Source organism: Alternaria alternata (genome assembly GCF_001642055.1).
Source record: "Alternaria alternata strain SRC1lrK2f unplaced genomic scaffold CC77scaffold_21, whole genome shotgun sequence".
Classification (NCBI taxonomy): domain Eukaryota; kingdom Fungi; phylum Ascomycota; class Dothideomycetes; order Pleosporales; family Pleosporaceae; genus Alternaria; species Alternaria alternata.
The window spans coordinates 645,148-665,961 of record NW_017306210.1 but is presented as its reverse complement, the minus strand read 5'-3'; the positions used below and the strand labels follow the sequence as shown (position 1 = coordinate 665,961).

General features: G+C 50.3%; 9 protein-coding genes across 9 annotated transcripts; 5 read left to right on the top strand and 4 right to left on the bottom strand.

The window, feature by feature from the left end:
* Nucleotides 1–941: 941 nt before the first annotated feature.
* Nucleotides 942–1,259, top strand: CC77DRAFT_894069 (ankyrin; the record flags this gene model as incomplete). The annotated part of the gene is made up of 1 exon (XM_018533516.1): nucleotides 942–1,259. A coding segment is annotated over one exon (318 nt), but the record flags the coding sequence as incomplete, so codon positions are not given.
* A 943-nt stretch (nucleotides 1,260–2,202) lies between these two features.
* Nucleotides 2,203–3,314, bottom strand: CC77DRAFT_1034197 (concanavalin A-like lectin/glucanase; the record flags this gene model as incomplete). The annotated part of the gene is made up of 2 exons (XM_018526846.1): nucleotides 2,203–2,921; nucleotides 2,972–3,314. 2 exons carry the CDS (start codon nucleotides 3,312–3,314, stop codon nucleotides 2,203–2,205), a joined length of 1,062 nt encoding a protein of 353 aa, XP_018382111.1.
* A 480-nt stretch (nucleotides 3,315–3,794) lies between these two features.
* CC77DRAFT_896392 (UDP-glucose 4-epimerase) lies at nucleotides 3,795–4,910 on the bottom strand (the record flags this gene model as incomplete). Its single annotated transcript, XM_018533533.1, has 1 exon — nucleotides 3,795–4,910. A coding segment is annotated over one exon (1,116 nt), but the record flags the coding sequence as incomplete, so codon positions are not given.
* Nucleotides 4,911–7,162: 2,252 nt separating this feature from the next.
* Nucleotides 7,163–8,652, top strand: CC77DRAFT_997246 (hypothetical protein; the record flags this gene model as incomplete). Its single annotated transcript, XM_018536510.1, has 1 exon — nucleotides 7,163–8,652. One exon carries the CDS (start codon nucleotides 7,163–7,165, stop codon nucleotides 8,552–8,554), a length of 1,392 nt encoding a protein of 463 aa, XP_018382109.1. The 3' UTR covers nucleotides 8,555–8,652.
* An 846-nt stretch (nucleotides 8,653–9,498) lies between these two features.
* On the top strand, nucleotides 9,499–11,271 carry CC77DRAFT_943935 (alpha/beta-hydrolase; the record flags this gene model as incomplete). Its single annotated transcript, XM_018534933.1, has 4 exons — nucleotides 9,499–9,629; nucleotides 9,700–10,528; nucleotides 10,585–10,768; nucleotides 10,817–11,271. 4 exons carry the CDS (start codon nucleotides 9,499–9,501, stop codon nucleotides 11,269–11,271), a joined length of 1,599 nt encoding a protein of 532 aa, XP_018382108.1.
* Nucleotides 11,272–11,414: 143 nt separating this feature from the next.
* CC77DRAFT_1024016 (hypothetical protein) lies at nucleotides 11,415–12,343 on the top strand. Its single transcript, XM_018525782.1, has one exon. It carries the CDS (start codon nucleotides 11,456–11,458, stop codon nucleotides 12,185–12,187), a length of 732 nt encoding a protein of 243 aa, XP_018382107.1. The 5' UTR covers nucleotides 11,415–11,455; the 3' UTR covers nucleotides 12,188–12,343.
* Nucleotides 12,344–12,486: 143 nt separating this feature from the next.
* CC77DRAFT_1098264 (hypothetical protein) lies at nucleotides 12,487–14,755 on the bottom strand. Its single transcript, XM_018529937.1, has 4 exons — nucleotides 14,644–14,755; nucleotides 14,162–14,593; nucleotides 13,585–14,107; nucleotides 12,487–13,533 (listed from the first exon to the last, which is right to left on the bottom strand). Exons 1-4 carry the CDS (start codon nucleotides 14,695–14,697, stop codon nucleotides 12,494–12,496), a joined length of 2,049 nt encoding a protein of 682 aa, XP_018382106.1. The 5' UTR covers nucleotides 14,698–14,755; the 3' UTR covers nucleotides 12,487–12,493.
* A 598-nt stretch (nucleotides 14,756–15,353) lies between these two features.
* Nucleotides 15,354–16,874, top strand: CC77DRAFT_387616 (hypothetical protein). The gene is made up of 2 exons (XM_018531482.1): nucleotides 15,354–15,655; nucleotides 15,707–16,874. Exon 2 carries the CDS (start codon nucleotides 15,712–15,714, stop codon nucleotides 16,849–16,851), a length of 1,140 nt encoding a protein of 379 aa, XP_018382105.1. The 5' UTR covers nucleotides 15,354–15,655; nucleotides 15,707–15,711; the 3' UTR covers nucleotides 16,852–16,874.
* Nucleotides 16,875–16,900: 26 nt separating this feature from the next.
* Nucleotides 16,901–19,871, bottom strand: CC77DRAFT_971167 (Six-hairpin glycosidase). The gene is made up of 2 exons (XM_018535830.1): nucleotides 19,536–19,871; nucleotides 16,901–19,487 (listed from the first exon to the last, which is right to left on the bottom strand). The coding sequence occupies exons 1-2, from the start codon at nucleotides 19,592–19,594 to the stop codon at nucleotides 17,009–17,011; spliced, it is 2,538 nt and encodes an 845-aa protein (XP_018382104.1). The 5' UTR covers nucleotides 19,595–19,871; the 3' UTR covers nucleotides 16,901–17,008.
* Between the last annotated feature and the right edge of the window lie 943 nt (nucleotides 19,872–20,814).

Sequence of the window (20,814 nt, the reverse complement as noted above, 5' to 3'; positions counted from 1 at the left end):
TGCATGAATTCACCTCATACAACCAGATGGCTGTTGAAACACGGAGCGGACATCAAGGCAAAGTGCGGCAAAAGAAAGATCTCCGCGCTGCACGTTGCTATGAGATGGGGCTGTCTTGAAACCGCGATCGCACTTGTCGAAGCTGGAGCGGAGTTTTGCGCCGATTCAACAGGTATCACACCGGAGATGCAGGTAGATCCGGCAATTTGTGCAGATTTGCTCGAGCTTCTTCTCAATGTCGGATTTCCAATTTCTCCCATTGTGATGGAAGCTATCCGGCGTAGGCTCAAACTGAAATCATCTGGAAGCTTGTACAGGGCGATTGTGAACGGAGATCTTGAGGCCTGCAATTCAATCATTGCGACTACACCATGCTTGCCCAAAGTGGTCGAAGAATGCGCTCCATGCACACCGCTTGTCGTTGCACTATCTCACAATCAACTAGACATCGCGAAGTTGTTTCTTGATCATGGAGCTTCCACATACGGTGTCCCATGTCGGAATTCCGCCAACGTCGGCTTCCAGGCCTCAGCTCTCGAGATAGCCATTCGAAAGCCAATTCTCAATCCTTTGCTTAAGCAGCTTCTCGAGCAGTGCCTATTACACGAAACACATTGGAGTCAGAGATTCGGTTATTGGCGACCGTTCCATGTCGCGGCCGCCTTTAATCCCGGGGCAATCGAGATACTTGCAAATCACGTTGTTGCGCACGTGAACTTGTTCAGGTACGTCAGATCTAGCAGACTTGTAGTCAAGGATACCCTAAGGATCTACCAAGCCTTCATGGGATGACTTTCTGACGTTAACATAGAGACAGTCTACATATGGCCACCGGAAGGTTCGATGTGAGCTCTTCCTCAATCTTGAAAGCTGGCCTCGAGAGTCTTGCAACAGAATCTGACAAGGTATCGATACCAGAGCTACAGCCAGGTTGCGCAACGCTTCATGTGGCTGCGATGAGCAATAGTCCCGATGCTATCGACCTCCTCCTCAAATACGGCGTCGACGCGAATGTGAAAGATGCAACTGGACGATCACCATTACACTATGCTGTGCAGGCTGATAGTAGCATTCTTATTGAAAAGCTATTGAAAGCTGGAGCAAGACCTGATGCTGTTGACGTTTTCCAAAAGACGCCACTCATGGCTGCTGCGGAATTCGGCGCAATACACGCTGCCTCGACGTTATTGAAGCATGGCGCCAATTTGGCGGCGGTAAACCTCGCTGGCGAAAACGCAATGCATAATTCTTATCAAGGAATAAACATCAAGATGTTGATGTTCTTACTTGACTCCGGATGCGACCCCTATCAGCTCGATAACAGAAACCATTCTCCGGTGTACTACGCGTTACCATGTAGAGATCTTGCCACTTATATCTACGCACGCTGCCTAGATTTGAGCCACATGGTTAATGAAGATCACGTTCCCATGATAGGGCCAGGGATTCAAGCTTTGCGCTTGTTTCTTTCTTATTCTTCGAAGGCCTCCAGGAGTTTGTTCCTGACAATGAGAAATGAGGACGGAGATACAGTGTTGATTGAAAGTGCGATCGGAAGTGGCCCAGACTTTATCCAAGTTTATGTCAAAGCTGGCGCGCAGCTCGAACTTACTCGCAAGAACGGCGATACAGCACTCCTTGCCGCCTGTCGAGTCGGACAGCTACCCTCTGTCGCGTACCTTGTCCGGCAGGGAGCCAAGCTGGAGTACAAGCATCGAGGTCGATCTCTCAATGCCCACGCAGCAGCATGTCAGCATCCAGAGGTCATCAAATGGCTGTTAGTAAAACGTTGGACTGAGCAAGGCAAACTTGGTAGTGAGCCTGCCGATAGTGGGGAGCGGGTGCAGTGCCAACCTTGGTCCGGAGTACGGACTGTCAAGATACCTTTGCGTGGAGATTACGAGCGGCCAAAGGGATCATCACTATTGGATCACACGATATACTTGCATAGTGTTGCGAAGGGAGGATGGAGGGTGTTGGTGCCATTAAGATGGGATACCGTTGCGAACCTCGTGCCGTTGCTTGGAGAGAAGTGAAACATCATTTGTTTCCCACAAGATGGCGCATCTTTGCCAAGAACCTTTTCAAATAGGGCGCGGTGGTTCCGATCATCCATGTAAGACATGATCTATGTTTTGACTATTATAAACATGCACCACATATGCCGTGTCCAACATTCAAACTTCCTCTCAACGCGGGTTACTACATGAAGGCCATGAAGCTCACTGTTGACGCCACCCCAATAGCCCACCAAATGCACTCCGTGACTAGATCCCGAAGACAAGGAGATGCGTTGGGTGTCGGCGAACCCAGCGATGACTCTACCGAGCATACCGTACCACTCGTATCCGGACTGGCACTGGTACTCGTGTTGAATAACAGCTCAACCCATTGTACATCGAACCAGGCATCTTGACCAATGTCCATACGTCCAGAGAAAGTACCACCGTTACTCCAAAGACTCAGGATGATCATGCTCTCCTTATCCGGCACATTAACTTCTGTATCCGCTGACTGCGCTCCGTTCATATACCACGCGCTTCTTCCATCCACCCAGTCCAGTCTGTAATTGTTCCAAGTCGAAGTGGGTTGGTGAGCCTCCATTGACACATTGAATGTTGCGCCATTAATAGCTACTCCAGTGTCGGGGTCAGTGGTAGGCTGATTGGAGTAGTGCACTTCTTCTGCCGAGCCTCCGGTTGGAATCTCTATATCCGACTCGGATGTGTCATCGTGGTACGTGAAGAAGCCAGCAATAGCGCCACTGGCTCCATGGATGCGCGCGGACATGCGGATAGAGGCGAATGTGACGTTGTATTCTGCAAAGTCAAGCTCAGCCGCCAGCTGGCTTCCGTCTGAAAGCCTTGTCGTATGCAAAGAGAGGTAAGTCGAATGTTCCTCCGATTTGTCGGTGTTGTTGCCTGACTTTGGTTAAGAAAGCGCAGAAGCTACGGAAGAGAGTATAGCTTACTGATTGATACACGAGACGGTTTGTAGTGCATGTCTATCGTGTCATTTTTGGGGGAAGGTCTGAACCAATCTCTAGCATTCCAACCCGAGTTCCAGGGAGCAGCTTCGATGATCTTGGACTGGCCATTGGCCGATTCAGTAGCCGTGTAACTCTTTCCGTAAGACGAGGCGGCAGCCGCATCGCCATCAATATTATCACGAATGTTCCTAAAGTCGTAGAAGCGATAGAAGTCGTACGTTGCTGCTGTCGAGCCATTGGTTGAGAATTGGGTACATTCTGCAGAGACCTGGACGAGGAGAAAAGACGCAGCGAAAGCCAATAGGAGAGCTGCACTGGAAAACATGGCAAAGAATGGAGGTAAGCGATTGGGATCACAGCAGACTTGATCTGCAGATATTACGACTTATCAGTCGCATTTGCTTATACTACATACGTGTAACGGTTTCCTTTCGGTGGTCTCATGGTCTCGATTTCACCTGGAGAGGCGTTCAGGCGAGACATGGTAAGCTAAGGCGTTCAGCTGCTCGGATTCGACGCTCAAATTTCCATTCATAGAAACGTAACGTGGACGTGGGGTATTACAAGGCTATGTTGTTTTCGAGACGTGTAACAAAGGATGACAGGATGACACAGATGAGGCTTGCAGAGTTTTGTGGCTTGCTAGTGGCGTCCAATTAAAAATGCCTGGATTGACTCCCGCGGCTCCGCCCGTCCTAGCGCTAAAAGGTACCGTACCCGAAAACAAAACCCGCTCATCGGTCTCGACTCCCGCTCGCAAAAGGAACTTGTAAAAGTGTCAACTATATGCCGCAGACGCATCAATCTGAAGAAAGCGGCACAGATCCTGGCAGCAGTTTTCGATCGACTTTGCCGTCTTCCACTCGAGCTCTACTGCTGCCCTCGTGGGGTCAGCCACAACAACGCCTACGTCACCCGCACGACGTCCAACCTCCTGCGTTTCTATGACCTTTCCTGAACAGGTTTGCATTGCTGACACGATTTCCTTGACCGAGCTACCATCGCCGGTGCCTAGGTTGTACGTGTGGAATCCTGGTTCCAGCCGCGACTCACCAACCGCTTTGAGAGCAGCAACATGGCCCAACGCCAGATCGCTGACATGGATAAAGTCGCGCATTGCCGTGCCGTCCCTGGTGTCCCAGTCCGTGCCGAAGATCTTGAGATGCGGCATCTGTCCGTTCATGACTCGAAGTAGGCTAGGCATGAGATTGCTGGGTTCTGTCCTAGGGTATTCTCCTAGCTTGCCAGAAGCATCGCAGCCTATGGGGTTGAAGTAGCGCAAAGCCACAATGGACCACTCTGGATCTGAGACCGCTAAGTCATTCAAAATAGCCTCGCACATCCATTTGGAACGACCGTAGGGATTTGAGATCGCCGTGCAGCCGCCTTGCGTAACTTGCTTCTTTCCTGCAGCATCAATCCAATCCTGGGTTTCGTGAAGGCAATGATTCTCGCTTATCCGCAGCCCAACCTCGGATGTCACTTCACCATAAACGGCGGCGGAAGAAGAAAAGATGAGGTTCTTGATATTCAGGCTGTCCAATAACGTGCAGAAGGTGACCATGCCTGCGACGTTATTGGAATAGTATCGCAGTGGCTGCTGGATACTTTCGGAAACAGCCTTGTGGGCGGCGAAGTGGATGACGCCTTCGATGACGGATCCCGACAGTCCAGCGCTATACCGTTTGAGAATGACAGACATGGCGTGCTCGTTTCGATAGTCGGCTTCGTGGAACGTGAGAGATGGATTCCATGAAGTGTTTCGGTAGTGATCATCTCGCAGCTCCTTGATGCGGTCCAGTGTTGACAGGTACGAATTGTCCAAATTGTCGACAATGACAACATTGTATCCGGCTCTGAGGAGCTCCAATGACGTATGACTGCCAATGTATCCTAGACCGCCAACGACAAGAACGTACTGGGATCGACGAGCATTGGGCCCATCCGAAATGAAGGACGAAGGCTCGTCGATCTCAGAAGCAGGGGTGCTGTATCCAGAGAGGATAGTTGATACAGGTGAAGAAGGGGATACATCAGTAGAAGATGAAAACGGACGAGCTTCAAAGTAAGACATGATGATCGATAGCGATGGAGGTATTCTCTTCAACTGCAGTCTCCTACGCACTTTATGTATGTTGCTTTCTCTTCACTTCCACAACACTTCCGACCTCGCCATCGCCTGTACAGCTCACTGAACTGTGCTTCCAGATCTAGACTCCACAACTTTCTTCGTCTATCAGCTTCAGCTCAACAGCAGTTTCTCCGTAAAAAGCCTCTTCGATTCGATAGTGGGAACGCTCTTTTCTCCAAGCTGACAACATGCGTTTCCAATATCTGACTGTTTATCCTGGTTTTGCCTGACAGCCAATCCCACATGTGGATTGTTGTGTACCAGCCAGTCTACCACAGTGGTCTAGAAACGTGTCAGCCACAAGTACTTTTTCATCCCGCCTGGCCACGACATGGCGTTTGCACGTTTGCCAGCAACTACACATGTTTGGTACAACCCCAGCTCTGGAACTTCGGAACAGGGATGAGCAGGCATTTGTCACATCACTCCATGTAAGGGTGCTGTAAGGTCGCCAGGCTGATCTGATACTCGATACTGCCAGGATGTCTCTGAGATCGGAATCGATCGATCATGGGTATATCGCGAATGTTACGTTTACTGTTGTTGGTACAAGCCGTAGGATTTCGTGTTGTTGATTACGAGGGCCGAAGTAGTACGCAGTATGTCCACGAAGCTTTCAGACTACAAGACACGACTTCTGTGTAAGTTGACTTGTCAGTCTCATTTCACTGAAACATCGCTCGTGTGGCGAGGTTGTACCATACGTAGAATTGTGTTGAGAACGTGGAGGTTGATGTTACGCAACGTCAACGTCCGGAGGTACTTCCTGGTCAGCCCTTTGCACGGCTGGTACCCGGTAATGCGTTGTGGAAATGATTAATGCCGGGATTTAAGCGATGCGGGGAATTTTTCAAACTTTGGTTCGGTCGTCCCGATGAGGCGGCGCGTCACTTTAGCCACAGGTACTTCGTGCACTAATCTCTAGGTAACCAAACTTCTCCCTTTTAGTTTTGGCACTTCCAAATAGGTCCATTGCTTACACGACATACAGATCGAGTCCAATCTACACTGTTCTTTTTTACAGCCCACATCGCTAGACCACCTTGATCGGGATGTTCGTGTTGAGCCGCAGTGGTATGTGCGATGAGCTAGCAATGTTCACGCACTACAATCCTGGTGCTGGGCGCAGTAACGAAACAGCAAAGTGTAGGATTTGAGTACAGCATCAAAATAGTATCCTTAGCTGCGGTGTTCCAGAACGATGTTGTGGCGCAGAGCTGAACTTGCAGCGGCGATGTTGTTGAGTTTTGGGATGGCAAGTGCAGAATCGATATTCTGACATTTCGTTCTAGGTCTGTGGTGGGGATGTATAGGACCTTCAAAACAGCTCGAGAAGCCATGCTGTACCTTCTTGTGTATAGGTGGTTCAAGTCGACCCTCAGAGTTCTTTGTTAGTCATTGCTCTTCGTCCATTTATCGTTCGGCCAAGCCTTCACATCACTCCGTCCTTGACCATGGGTGCGACTCCTGTCAATCCGTTTGTCGACGTGGACGAGATATTGCCCATTAATTCTCCATCTCTACCAAGCTCTTCTGCGGCAGACACCGCGGTACATCCTGCATTGCGTTCGCCAGGGATCACCATTTCTCATCACAATGACCTACCACATCCTCGGCCTGCTTTCCTTTCGTATGGCTCATCTAGATCGGTCAACAGCTGGGACGATCAACCTCCGCCCTATCCATATGGGACACCCTCTTCCTCCACAACAAGTCTTGCTCAGTCCAGCAACGAATCGCTTCCTCTCCGCCAAGGCGTGCCGAAACGAGATCGACGAAATCTCGTTTTTCGCGGCTTCTCGGCCATGAAGCGCAAGATCTTCAGCCACGTTCACCCAAGGACGATATGGCAGATGATCGATATCCGTGAGGTGTTTTGGCCGTTCACTTGGAAGAAGTACATCATCCTCTTCATCGTGGCTGCGCTTGCTGTCGGAGTCGCGATATCGGATCACTACTTCGGCTGGATCAAGAAGTCCATGGAGATAACGCGCAGCAACATGCTACCAGTTCTCATCATAGTTGTCGGTCTCGAACCAATCATGATTACTGTCATCCTACTGGTTGCTCGTGTACCACCTCTTCACCCTCCCGTCGGTCCGCCTGTCGAAAAAGCTGCTCCGGATGTCGAGCTAGATGTGGAGAAGGCCATCTGCATTGTCGAAGCTACACCAGAACATCGCACTGCACTCGTCATCCCATGTCACAATAGTGACCACGAAGCTACCAGTAAGGTACTCAAGAGCGCCTTCGTTCACTTCCGACCTCAAGACATCTTCGTCGTCGACAATGGCCGCACTAGGCACCCGGTCTCCCCCGAGTTCCGTAACTTCATTCGAAGCGAGCATCCCGACATCAACTACATTTGGTCGCCGATTGGTAGCAAGAACGCCGCACAACTCGTTGGTGCCATAGCGGCCAAGGACTACGACTGGATCATGACTGTTGACGATGATGTCTCCATCCCAGCGACCTTCCGTCCACCGATCGACAAGATGGACGACATAACGAAGGGGTGTGCCTTCCCTCTCAAAGCTGTTGATGCCAACGGTGACGTGCCACTCTGCCTCGTGGCATGGCAAGACTGCGAGTATAAGATGAGCGGTCTCACCAAGCTTGCTGAGTCGTCCATCTGTGGCGTGTTGTACCCACATGGTGCAGGCTGGTTCTGCGAAAGAGATACACTCATCGATCTCATTAGCAACTACCACTCCATCGACTTCATCGCAGAAGACGTCAATACAGGCCTTTCGATGCAGAAGATGAAGAAGCGCATTGCCTTTGATGCAACATGCGTGCTCGAGACCGAAGTTCCAACCACTGTCCTTGGGCCAGTTCTTAACTGGTGGAATCAACGATATCGTTCATGGGAAATGGGTCGTCATGGTCGTCTCATCGCTTTCGCAGACCGCATGCTACTTTCGCTCAACGGACAGACAACGCCTTGGGGTATCTTCACCCAGAAGTTCATTCACCTATACTCCATCGCTACCATCATCGTTGACTGGGTGCGCATTCCCGTCTTCGCCACAATGGGCGGCGATCCAAACTTCTGGCGACTTGGGGTTCCGCTCATGCTCGCTGCCACTCTACCCATTCTGGCCTTCAAATACTTCAATGCGCGGCACCGACCTGATCTCCAACCCCGGTTCTGGGCTGCAATGACCTACCCTTTGTACAAACAACTTTACAGTCTTGTATCGATCTTCGGTGCTATCCGTGCTGTTATCTTCTACGCTGGAGGCCACAAGAAACCAAAGACCATCAAGAAGATGATCAAGGATAATGATCCTAATGCCGTGTGGCTTGATCCTCGCTTCGAGAATAATCCAGCTTATCTCGCTGATGAGGCCGAGGCTCTTCTCGCTGCTGCGAAGGAAGACGCTAGCAAGAAGGTGCCTGCTTCCGTGTACATATCACCGGCTTCTCCGTAATGGGGCGCGTATGGGGAGCGAAGCGCGAAGTAGACACTTACTCCATTGGGCGTTCCGGAGGATCTTTTGCTCACATTTCGACTGCATAGAACGATACCCTTCCCTTTGTCAAACATGAGACACATTAGAAAAGTGGCGAATTAATGTATCAATGTGATCACGAATGTGTTCGTTGTGAAATGCATGTCATTCTTTGTGACGATGAATAGAGTGTTGAAAACGCGATGCGCAGTATCGCGACGCGACTTTTCGAAAGCACAAGATCTAGTTCGGGTGTGGGCTAGCGCTTACGCACAGACCATCCTTGCTTCTGCTGCTCCTCTCTACTGCGCCATCGGTGCGTTATGAATGACGGAACTTCATCAAGAGACATCAGCCCTTTTCATGCCATCCCTAACGAGGTGAGACGCGTTCATCGCACATATTCACTTGGCCATCATTTGATCGCTCTTTGGTAACGTCTTACGACCGGTCGTCATCGGTGTCGCATAAGAAAGTGCCCCGATGGTCAACCCCGCTACTCCACCCAATGTGTCGCTCGGCAACCATTCTAGCTCCGAAGGGCTGGAGCTTACTTAGGTGCACGTTCCCTGGTTGTGCTCTGGTTGGTCTTACGGTTTGCTTGCTACCACCATATCGGCTGTGTGTAGGCATCAGTTTCGATTACGCTATGTAGTTTGCCGCTTGAGGAAGTATGAAAGGGCTCAAGGGCAGCAGGCATCCGTTGCTGCGCGTCTGACCGGTCCGCCGGGCCTGAACTCCACTCCCGGTACTTATACAACGTTGTCCAGGCATAGTGAACGTTCTTCCCCACGATGCTCATGGTCATCACCTGCAACTTATATATCCTTACTACCTCTGGAGTTTGAAGCCAACATAACGAGATGGCCACCGAATCTAAGGACCCAAGCACATTTACATTCCATCATGCCGACCTAGGTCCCATGACTGGAGTCATTACACCAAGCAACGTGGTCCAATTCCGCGCAGTGCCATATGCTACTATACCGGCTCGATTCAAGCAGTCTGTTCTCGCTGAAACGCTTGCGGGCAAAGACGACTTCACAAAACATGGGTAATAGCCTATCTTCATATCCAGGTCGGCTTCATAACCGATCGTCGTTGGTCAACTCTGACAATCACAGTTACGTATGTCCGCAAGTATTCAGTGAAAACGTAGTGGGAGGTGGAAATTTCCCGGGCGAAAGCTTTCCAGCCGCATCCGACGAATTTCAATGTGCCATCCTCCAGCTTAACATACCGCTCTCGTGCCTCAAAGATCAGCCGCCTTCGTCCAAGCTTCCCGTGCTAGTGTACATACATGGCGGTGGCTTCGTGCTCGGAAAGATCGATGAGCAGCACAGCACAGCCCTAATGGTTGAGCAATCGATTCTTGATGATCAGCCTGTTATCTCAGCAAGCATACAGTACCGGGTGGGAGCGCTCGGTTATCTGCACACTCCGGAATCTGGCAACGCGAATCTCGCTTTGAATGACCAGCGAAACGCGCTTCTTTGGATCCAGAAGTTTGTCGCAGGATTTGGAGGAGACAGCAAGAGAGTTACCGTGTTTGGAGAGTCTGCTGGCTCCATGTCAATATGTAGCCACATGCTGTCTGCGCCTCCATCGTCTGGTCCACTCTTCCAGAGAGCCATCCTGTGTTCTGGTGTTCTTGGACCAACAACAGCACCGTTATCGCTGGAGAACGCAAGCAAGACTTACAAGGACTTCTTGAAAAGAATGGGAATTGAAGAAGACGGAGAGGCCAGTCTGGATCTACTACGCAAGGTGGATGTGCAAAAGATCGTTGACGCAACTTCTGAGTATCGTGCGGATGGCGGCATGTGGCTGATCGTCCAAGATTCAGAATGGTTTGGCGATGCTGCTGGATCGGTAACCTGGGATCGCATTCCTGAGTTGCTCAGCAAGTGCGACTGGGTCAATGAAATTATTCTGGGAACTACAGGTTCTGAGGTAAGGGAATGATGCATCCAGACGCGCTCGGCATCAGAGGCTTACTTATCATCCAGGGCATCACCCTCATGCAGCAAATAGTTCCCGTCAGCCCGGACGCATTCCTCAGTGGCATTGCAACTCAGTTAGGCGAGCAAAGCGCGGAGCTAGTCGGTAAGGTTTATGGTGTCGCTCCAAATACCGACCAGAACTTGTTCCTAACAGCGGGTGCACGCTGGATGGGCGATGTTGTTTTCGATGGTGAGTTATAGATCGGTAACGTGGAGCATGCGTCACTAATTCTCGTAGCGCCTACTCACCAACTAGCACAATACCTTACCCAGCATACGAACAAGAAAGTTTACCGTTACCTTTTCGACGTCCGTAACCCTTTTCCTATTAGTCCCTTTTGGCAACAAGCGCATCATTGGGTCGATGTCTACTTCATGTTCAAGACGTACCAATTCCGCTACCCCACCCAAAGACTGAAGGAGATCTCCACGCAACATGCGCAAAATTGGATCAGTTTCGCAAACGGAAGTACACCGTGGAAGGAATACAAGTACACTGGTGATGGAGACGAAATCGTGATGGTGGCGGATGAGAGGGATGGCTGGGTAGAGAGGACCGTAGGACAGCATGAGAAACTGGTGGAAAACACGTGGCGGAGGTGCGAAGCATTGTATCAAAGCTGGGATAGTATGAGAGGCAAAGAGTTCTCACCATTCAATATCGATCCGATGAAGGTAAAGAAGGCAGCCTAAGTCACCAAGGTATCGTTCACTTCAACCAATCATTCTGAGTCATATCAGCGCTAGGCTTTGTTGTGCTTAGCGGTGGTCTCAATCCACCGAAGACCTTTCAAGTCATCGTGTTCATGATCCTCTTCAGTGTATTGATACTTGCGCAAACCTGATACTTAGAATTCGGATCCCCTAAGACTTCAGCATGAGCACCCAAGACACCCTAAGACCTTCTCGGCGATTCGCCCTTCTCACATCTCGTCTCATTCTTATACCGACGCCATTAGCCATCTCAATACCATCTTATGTCAATCTGTACGCTGACCTCCACGCCAATGCCGCTTTCTGCAGCATGGGGTTCGGCAATGCTTTCCCTGTTCAGACGCGAACCCAAGAACAGATGCAGGAAGTGATTGCCACGCGAGACATTGCTCGATCCTGGGACAAGAGAGCGATTGGCGATTTCGCAGTAGGCCGACGATCAAAGTTACAAATAAAGGATACAACAGGCCGGAAACTGGTGGATGCGACCAATACAGTAGTGGTCATTGATGAAAATGACATTGACGGTGTCTGTCAGACGCTTGACGATATTGAGTGGCTGGGTTACGCGGGTGTCCGTGACGCTACTACAACCTCTCTTCCTCCACGCAATGCCTCGGATGCTCCGCTACCGCCATGGGAAGAGATGGTTGAACTGCGTTACGGTGTTGCACCATCCTGCTGGGGCCAAGGCGTAGCTCGCGAAGCCGCGGAAGCAGTCATGCAATGGGCAGCCACTGAAAGAGGCGTGAAAAGATTCATTGCTGAGACAGAAAAAGAAAATGCGAGAAGCGGAAGAGTGTTGGAGAAGATGGGGTTCAAGAAGAGTGGTACTGAGTATTGGAAGGATGAGGATGAGGTAGAGTGGGAGAGGGATGCCGCGAGTCTTTGGTAGCCGTTGGTGTGTCATGCGCAAACTTCACAGATTTACTACGTCCAAATGGTAGCTTGTGTACCTTCAGCTATGAAACTCTTCTGCAGTTATCGGAATCGAGCGTAGATGTTGGGTGGTGGAATACGCAGAGTTGAATGCATTGAAATACCAACTGAGTATAGGATTGTTGATACGCTATCAGCAAAGTGCGTTTACAGACTGTGCGCTTGCATCTAGCATAGGCGTTAAGTTGGGTAACTTCTAGGCCGCTCGAATAAGAGCCGCATTAGACCAACAGCACTTCAAAGTAGTGCTAATATCCCTTGGCTATATAGCAGATTTCGTACAACAATCTTGCGCATTCGCCGCATCGCCATCGTATAGCACACTCTTGTTCACCTCTTGAGTGCTCGGCGCAACATCCAGTCCAGGGTTCTTGTCAAAGAAGTTGACCGGCTTCAGTCCAACCACCATCTTCTCACATGGCATGACTGGCCAGTCCTCGATCCTGGGATTATGTGTTGACCCAAAAGTATGCCAGACCACGACATCCTCGTTCCTAACACTCGCTTGCTTCTTGTCTCCAGCTCTCTTTTCAATCGCACTCGCAATGCCATCACCACCCATCGACTGCATTGTGTATTTGCCTGAAGGGAACATCTCATCTTCGCGGTACTTTGTCACCCATACTGCATGCTTGCCGTACTCAGATCGCCGAGCGTGGAAGGATGATGGATGCGCGAGAAGCATCTGGCTGTACGAGGGAAGCAGCTTGAAGCCTACTGGCGTCTGTGTCATGGCGTTGGTCTCTGCTTCGTTGACGATCTTGAACACGCGATTCTTGGTAAGATCGAGATCGAATCCACCTTCGTGCTCGATGTAATTGGTGCGAGTCTCATACCCGACGCCGAAAGGGTTGTGTACATCTGGATCATTAACAGGCATCGCGTGTGACTCTTCGATTACGACTGAATTCTTGTGACCGTCAATAGCAGGGTCGATTCGCAAGCAGAAAAGGTGTTGATGGTATGGTGCAAGCACGCCGGGTGCTACAATGGTACCAAAGGGCGGTTTGGGCTCACCGAGAGCGATGGGTGCGGTAGAGAGGATACCGGTTGCCCGAACTTCGTAGTTGATCGACGCATCTTGACCGAAATGGAAGGCGAAGATGTATTCGTAGTTGCTTACAGTGATGATCGTTTGCAATACAAGAATGCGCGAGCGTGTCACCACGGCATGCCCTGTACGGAAATTTGTATGCTTCCAAAGTATCCCGTCATCCTGTTCATGCAGGCAGACTACATTTGGCAGTTTTAGTGGGAGGCCGGAGGACGTATTGTGCCAACCATCAAAGTATTTGATAGTGCCTGCTTCGTTGTCAGTACTACCGAAGCTCTCCATGATGCAACAAGACCTACCAAGGCAATCACAGCCCAGTCGCAGATTGTTCGCATTGATACCTGCGCCATCGTTTCCCAGGTCAAATGCTCCTTTCCTTGGAAACGGAGCTCGTGGATCACCGTAGGGTACGAACATCTCTGCCAAAGATAGGCGGTAAAATAGGCTTCGCCCGTCGTATCGGATGTCGTGCAAAGTCAGACCTTCACGATAGTTGAAACCCACTCTAAACGTCCACTTCTCCCAGTTAACCCTATGGCCATTGATCTGGAATGATGGGCCTTCTGGCTGGACAACTTGGTATGGTTTTGTAGTCGTACGAGGACTGGATCGCAGATCGGGATGATACTCGCTCGCATCTGTGGCGTGAATCTTCCCTCGGTTGAAAGAGCGTATCTCGTGGTGAATTTGTTCATTGCCTGAAGTAGGTAGACGGTAGATTTTGGTGACTTCCAGGTCTTCAGAAACTTCGGCGCAGACGTCAAGTGGATAGGCGTAGTAGTTTGCGTCTGTGTGGGCTGTGAGTCGAAGATAAAACCAGCACTGCAATTTGAGTCAGCATCTTGGAAATCTGACATTGGAAGTTCAAGGCAATACCATCGAGATGCGACGAGACATATCATTTGAACCGTCAGTAGCATAAGCCCAGGGTTCGACAATCACAGATGCTCCTTCTGGTATGTTGAGGGTTTCAATTTCTGCCTGGACTTTCGGGTCGCGCAAGCACGCCTCTTCAACCTCTTTCATATACGCTGCGTCAATGTACGAGTGCTTGCCTTCAAGATGCTGTTTCCCGATGACATTATTACTGTCGATGGCAACGATGAGTTCGAATAGGTCATTTGCGCCATTCTTACTCCTCACGAGGATCTCCACGCGAGCGCAACGACTGATCTTCGGTAGTGCTTGATCACGCCGATGCTCTGCTTCGAGGTATGTGACGAGCTCGTCTTTTGGTGGTTCTCTCAAAGTGATGACCCTAAAGTTCAAAGCCTGACCTTCGAACGATGATTGAGCTGCATTGGCTACCTTTTTCCACATCAGCATAAGATCAGGGAGGATGTGTATTGATGATCAACCTTTGTTATCTCTTCCGGCGTAAGCGGGTCAAGCGGATGGGGTGTGGACGCCATAATTTCGTCTTACAAGGCTTCGAGGCGCAAACGTATCTAGAACAGCAGAAACTGTTTTATGTACTCTTTATCGCACGAATGGAAGAAACAGAGATCCTTATATATAGATCTCGAGTCTTGGTGGTCTCCGATAGGATGTTCCTCGTGATTGGCCAGGTGCGACCTCGGAGGTTTAGCGCGGAGCGCTTCGCCTGCGCCTGCCTCCAAAGGTTCGTCTCGGACATCATCACCTCCAAAGGTAACAAGCATTCCCACGACGCCACACCTCCAAAGGTAACCCGGAGAGGGGTTTTGATATTTCATCTGCGCAATCACAACATAGTGAATAGTATGACGTATGTTACGTAATTCGCTCACACTCTGCAATCATCAGTTTCGCTTCGCGATCGCTCAACCGACCAGGAAAACGAGGCTACAAACTCGCAATTAGCATCGCAATTTATTACTAGTGAAGCTGTATCCATCTCAGGGAATGACTACCAGCAGTCTTCGAATTACAAGATTGATAGAAGGACTATATACCTTTGTCTTTTCTACACATTGCAATTCACGGTGCTCAACAGCCCTGTAGCACCAGAATAGAGATTCTTAACGTCAAGCGCAAGGCTTCCCTTATCAGATGTTCCATCGACTGGGCGACCAGGCAATAGGAGAAAGAGAAAATGGTTCAATCAGCTCCACGCGTAGTCAGTGGTAGCGAGCTAGCTTGGCTGACGTACACACAGCTCATGCGCAAAGCACAAATGCTCGCAGCGAAACAGGTCACAGGCTGCTGAAGTGAATTCAGCATCGTTCGGACTCAGACTACGGGCCAATTTTCTGGTGTCTGCCTAAATACTAAACCAGCCCATGGTTGTATATTTACCAGCTCTTGGCTGAGTTGAATCCTTTCCGCACACCACTGTAACCCTCACTCCTATTTTCATCCAGGAAAAAATATCACGATATTGCAGAACTGGTAAGCATTCAACAACGTTCCCTTCTAAGCTCTTTCTGATATGCATATCAGCTATCATGTGGTCCTCAGACGAATCTGACTCTGACTACGACTTCGGCGGCACCTGGAATGACTTGAACGGCACCTGGGATGACTACAACTGCACCTGGGGTGACTATGGCTCTGACTACGACGACTATGACTACGAAGGGTCGTTTCCACTAGACTTCCTTCCTTTCCGCAACCTTTGCAAGGTTGCGATTGGCTATCTCGATACCCAGAAAGAGTACCCTCTATACGATGCGACAACGATCGAGTTCATTGCCATTGCCGAAGCTGCTACCTCCGCTACGGCCTGGGTTTATGAGCTAAAATTCCATAAATTCCTCGATCTGCCACCCGAGCTACGCCTGAATGTGTATACTCATCTGTTGAAGGCTGCGCACAGCTGCCAGGAGCTAGCGAAACATCTGCACGTCGACCGGTTCAACAATCCATGTTGCACTTGGCGCTGGCCCAACGAACTCATCATTTGTGACCGACATTCAGGCAACGAGCTACCCACGGCGAAGTATGCGCCCTGGCTTCCTGATCTCGCCTTCACGAACAAGCAGGTACTGGGAGAAGTCACCATATGCATGCTCTCGACAACGAAATGGTTCGACTTCAAGTACGAGGAACACAAGCCTTTCAAGATCGTCCGTTGGTTCACAGACTTCCTCTCCACTTTCCCCACTGTCATGGTCGACGGCGTGGCTACCACCGAAGCTTTTGCAGCTATCAAGTGTATCTGTTTCCCACACGAGTCCAAGTATAACGAACATCGAATCGGGCGTGTCGTCGACGAAAAGAATCCCGACGTCACACTCATGCTGAAGTGCACAAACCTAGACACTATCGCGATGGTGTTCAACTTCCGCCAGCTTATCAAAACTCCGTGGGCCCCACAACCGCGAGATCTGGAAGACTTCCTGGACTTCTTCCATTTCGAGCCGATGCTTGAACACAACAGCGTTAATAACGTGTATCTCGAGGGGGTCTACCCAAGGGAAGGGGAGGGGCAGACCATGACCTGCTTGTACGAGTTTGGCAAGTGGCTCATCAAGGGTTTCAGGAAGCGGGGTCGGGAGGTAAGTGTTCATGTACACAAGAGGTGCGGAGTATTCGTAAGGAGGAGTGTGGGGCCAAAGCTTGTGGTAGACGAGGAATCAGCATAGAATGGGCAGAGATAGTCCACAACACTATCATTGTACATGAGACTACTTTACTTCCTCTGGATACGATTTTGGTAGGGTTTCAGACGAGTTCAGGTTCCTTCTCCATATCATGAACGCTGTGACATGCTTGAGTTCCAATGTTCTCGAGTTACTCTCTTCATACCTGAATTTCCATGGTCAGTTCCTTCACTCCACATGAGAGCTCGAGTTGTCCGTCGTGCAAGTCTTCACCGACAACAGCTGCTCCAGCTGGTAGTTGCAACGTAGCTGTCGTACCGCTGGGTATATCGACGGTCATAACGACTTTCGTACCATCCAACGTCCATGCCACATTGATCGGTCCATTAGGTGTCGGTACCCTCCCGCTAACTTCAGACTGGTTCAGGAACCCAACCATAGGAGTGATGACAACCATTTCGTACCCCGGAGAACTCGGTACAACACCAAGAAGGTATTCCGGCAGTACGTAGGTCGGAGCTGCACCCCATGGATGTGCTAAGCTAGTGAAAAGATCGATACCAGGCGAACCGTCGGGCTTTACATATTCCCAGCTCGCTCCGGAGTAGTATTCGTTATTCTTCACCATGCTGCCCCACAGGTTGTCGAGTAGGTGCGTGATAGCAGACGTACTGTCCACTCCAAGATCACGACGTGCCTTGAAGAGAGCTTCCAATAAGAAACCTGATGGATTAGGGGCAAGCTGATAGTCATCCGTCTCCAAGTCACTTGAGACGGTCTTGTAACCTACCGCGAAGCGAAGCTCCTCAAGCTTGGCAATAGAGGACGCTGCTTGCGTCACATTCGCCGTCCCAGATATGATTGCCCAGGCGATGCCAGTCAAGGAAAAGTTTCCCCGATCGGTGGTAGAGAGTGAGTATGTTCCAAGCTGGTCGTTCCATAGCTCACGATTAAGAGCCTCGCGCAGTTTGCTTGCCGTTTGTGAGTAAGATGTTGAAGCTTCTTCGTCTCCGATCGCAAGAGCAAGTGGCGCAATCTCGTTAAGCATATAAGCGAAGAGACCAGTCGTTGCAGTCCCGTTGGCTGGTCCAAGAAAGCTGAAGGGCGATGGTATCTCTGGGGAACCTCCGATAAGACCAGATGTGGGATCGATGAAAGCCAATCTCGCGGTGGCAAGTCTTTTGATCTGACTCCAGTAAGGCTTCAGGCCATCCAAGTCTCCCGTGTAACGGTAGTAATGGCCTATTCCCGCCAAGAATAAGTCTTGGTAGTCTACTAGCCCAGCGTAGTTTCCAATATTTGCCTCTTTGTACTGGGGTCGGGATCCGAGGTTGGCGGAGATTGGGGTAAAGCCAGCATACGGGCCTTCATCCAGCTGGTAGTTTAGCGCGTATTCGATGGTGCCTAAGAGGTAGTCAAATCGAGCAGACGAAGTTGAGACGACACGCACAGTGTGATAGAAGTCTCCTGTCCAGACTAGGCGATCACGCTTGGCACCGTCAAGGCAGACCGAGTGGTCGAGAGGCGCAACCTGATACTCGGCCAAGCAATCTTCGCTGGTAAGAGGATTAGAGTAAATGATCGTACCATTTCTGGCGGTGACAATCACATCTTTGTAGTACGTGATTTGATCCTGCATACCTCCGAAACCCCATGTGCCTTCGTATCGAGACGGAGTGCCAAAGTTTCCTGGGGCTGCCGGTGGCGGTAAAGGTACGAAGGCAATCTCCGTCCCGTTCAGGCCTATCCGATAACCCGCTTTCTCAATTGATGTGCTCACGCGATACCACGTGTTTTCCTCGATGGTTGTGTTGATAGTGAAGTACTGGTTTTCCGGCACAGGTAACGTGCTCTGGTTCACCAAGCTCCACTCAGTGTTAAACGCCAAGATGTTTGGTGGTAGGAGAGTCCGGTTTGTGTTTGCGAAAGTGTTCTGCTGAGGATATTCGGATGTAAGCACAAAGTACGGCCCAAGCGGCTGCAGCGCACTTGCTACTCGCCAGCCGGCGCCGCCGCGAGCGATCTTCACATCGAACTCGAGTGTGTAGTTGGCTGCTTCAACACCCAGCGATGACTGTGCGCTTGTTTGGCCTCGAACGAGAGCTCCGTCTTTTGTGATTTCCCATGTAGACGGTGCGTTACCGGCATCTACGCATGCCACTTGTGCGACACGACCTCCGAGGTCGAAGACGCGATTGTAAGTGTCATCCGATGTCTTCAAATGCCCTGGCAGCAAATCAACGTCTAGGTTTGAGCTCGTTGCGCGGAATCCTAGATGATCGATAGTGACAGAGCCGTTTGTGATTAATCGTGCGGTCTGCCATCGCTGTCCTCCCTGGACGAAGAAGCTCTCAATGTATCCTGTCTCCGTGACATTGAAAGTTTCGACACGGAAAGTGTTCGATAGTCCGTTCGAGAATGTCCAAGGTCCATCTGAAAATGGTTCTTCAACTCCACGATATTCTTCGCTGTACTTTACTTCGATCTGTACTGTTCCGGAAATTGCAGAAACGTGGAAGAAGGGAAACCCGGCTACTTCGGTACCGTAGTCGAGTGTAACAAGAGGGTTTGAGGACGATAGTGTCAGGCTCGTATTTGCCCACGGCCTCAAGCCAGATGATGAGGGCGTGGATTGCTGTAGGATTGATTTGGGTATAATCGAGCCATAGTTGACAAAGCTATCATGGTGAGTAAATCGTCTTTGAAAGGTGTCTACGGTAGCTTACGCAGTAGCCAATGGGTTGGTGAAGACTGTAAAAAATGCAAGACGCTGAAGGATGATCATCGCTGCTACCTAGATACCATTTGAGGCGATCTTACAGCCCTTTATTCTACGATCCGACTGGACAGCCATGATTATAGCCGGCGGTCATCTGTACCTGCGATGCATTACAACACTACGACAACTGCCACTCCATGTTCGAGCCTCGGATGCAAGGCCAAGTAGCGGAATGTGGGGAAAAGGCTGTCGATTTGACTCCGGTACTGGCTAGGTAGTGAGCTCGGTACATATGCGACCGATCCGAACATGCTTCGGTATGCATGATCGGGGAGTTTAACAGGAAGCTTAACGTTGTTAGAAGCTTAGGACATGTTCTGTACAGGACGTTACCCCGCAAAGTATGATGCCCCGCATAACATGTTACCCGTTCGTACATTCATTGGACTACACGGCCCAATACGGGCAAGTTTCGGGTGAACAGTCGGTTAGCATGCGTATTTCGGTCTGCGTATTCCAAGTCACGAAGGATACGCCAAAGTCCTCATCGCTGCGTGGTCTGACAGCCAAGGCAATATCTCTCCAGCGACCTTTGCGCAGGCTGTGATAGGTTGTGAGAAGATGTGAGGTCCAAATCTTGATTCAATCGATAGTCACTCCCGAAGTCAGTCCGGCGGAGCACTCGCAATGTCAATTTAACAATCAGACTTCGACATCTCTCAAGAGGTCCAAAGCGTCCTTTCGATCAGGGGCATTCGAACGTTGCTGGCGACCATTGAATACACGGCGAACTGGAATCGTTGAGCGGATGCTGTAATTCTGTCGGCAACGTGTTGCGAGGCTGTGATAGGCTAGAGGCAGGCCGATGCGGCTCACGGTGGCCGAGTTTTGAACTTACTGACGTCCTCGCACTGGACCAAATTTCGTGATATCAACGCAAAAACCAGGCAGAGTGGATGCATTGCTAGATTAACGTATCACGTCTGCGAACAGCGAAAAGCTATGGTCATAGACTGAACAGTCACGAACAAATTCTTTTTCCAGCCACCACGATGGGCCGCCACGGCGAGTATCGGCAATGCAGTGGATCTTCCCTGCCCCCGAAAAACTTTCACTCGCTCGCACATCCGTGCATTCCTGTCCCGTGCACAGCCTCTGCTTGGGTATATAAACCCATCGTCCCTCGTCCTCCTTTCTGCTCATCATGTCGATCATACTTCATAGAATCATTTCTAATAGTATGCATCCTCTTCTGAGTTACTCTAAGTAGCCACAGAATCTCCATC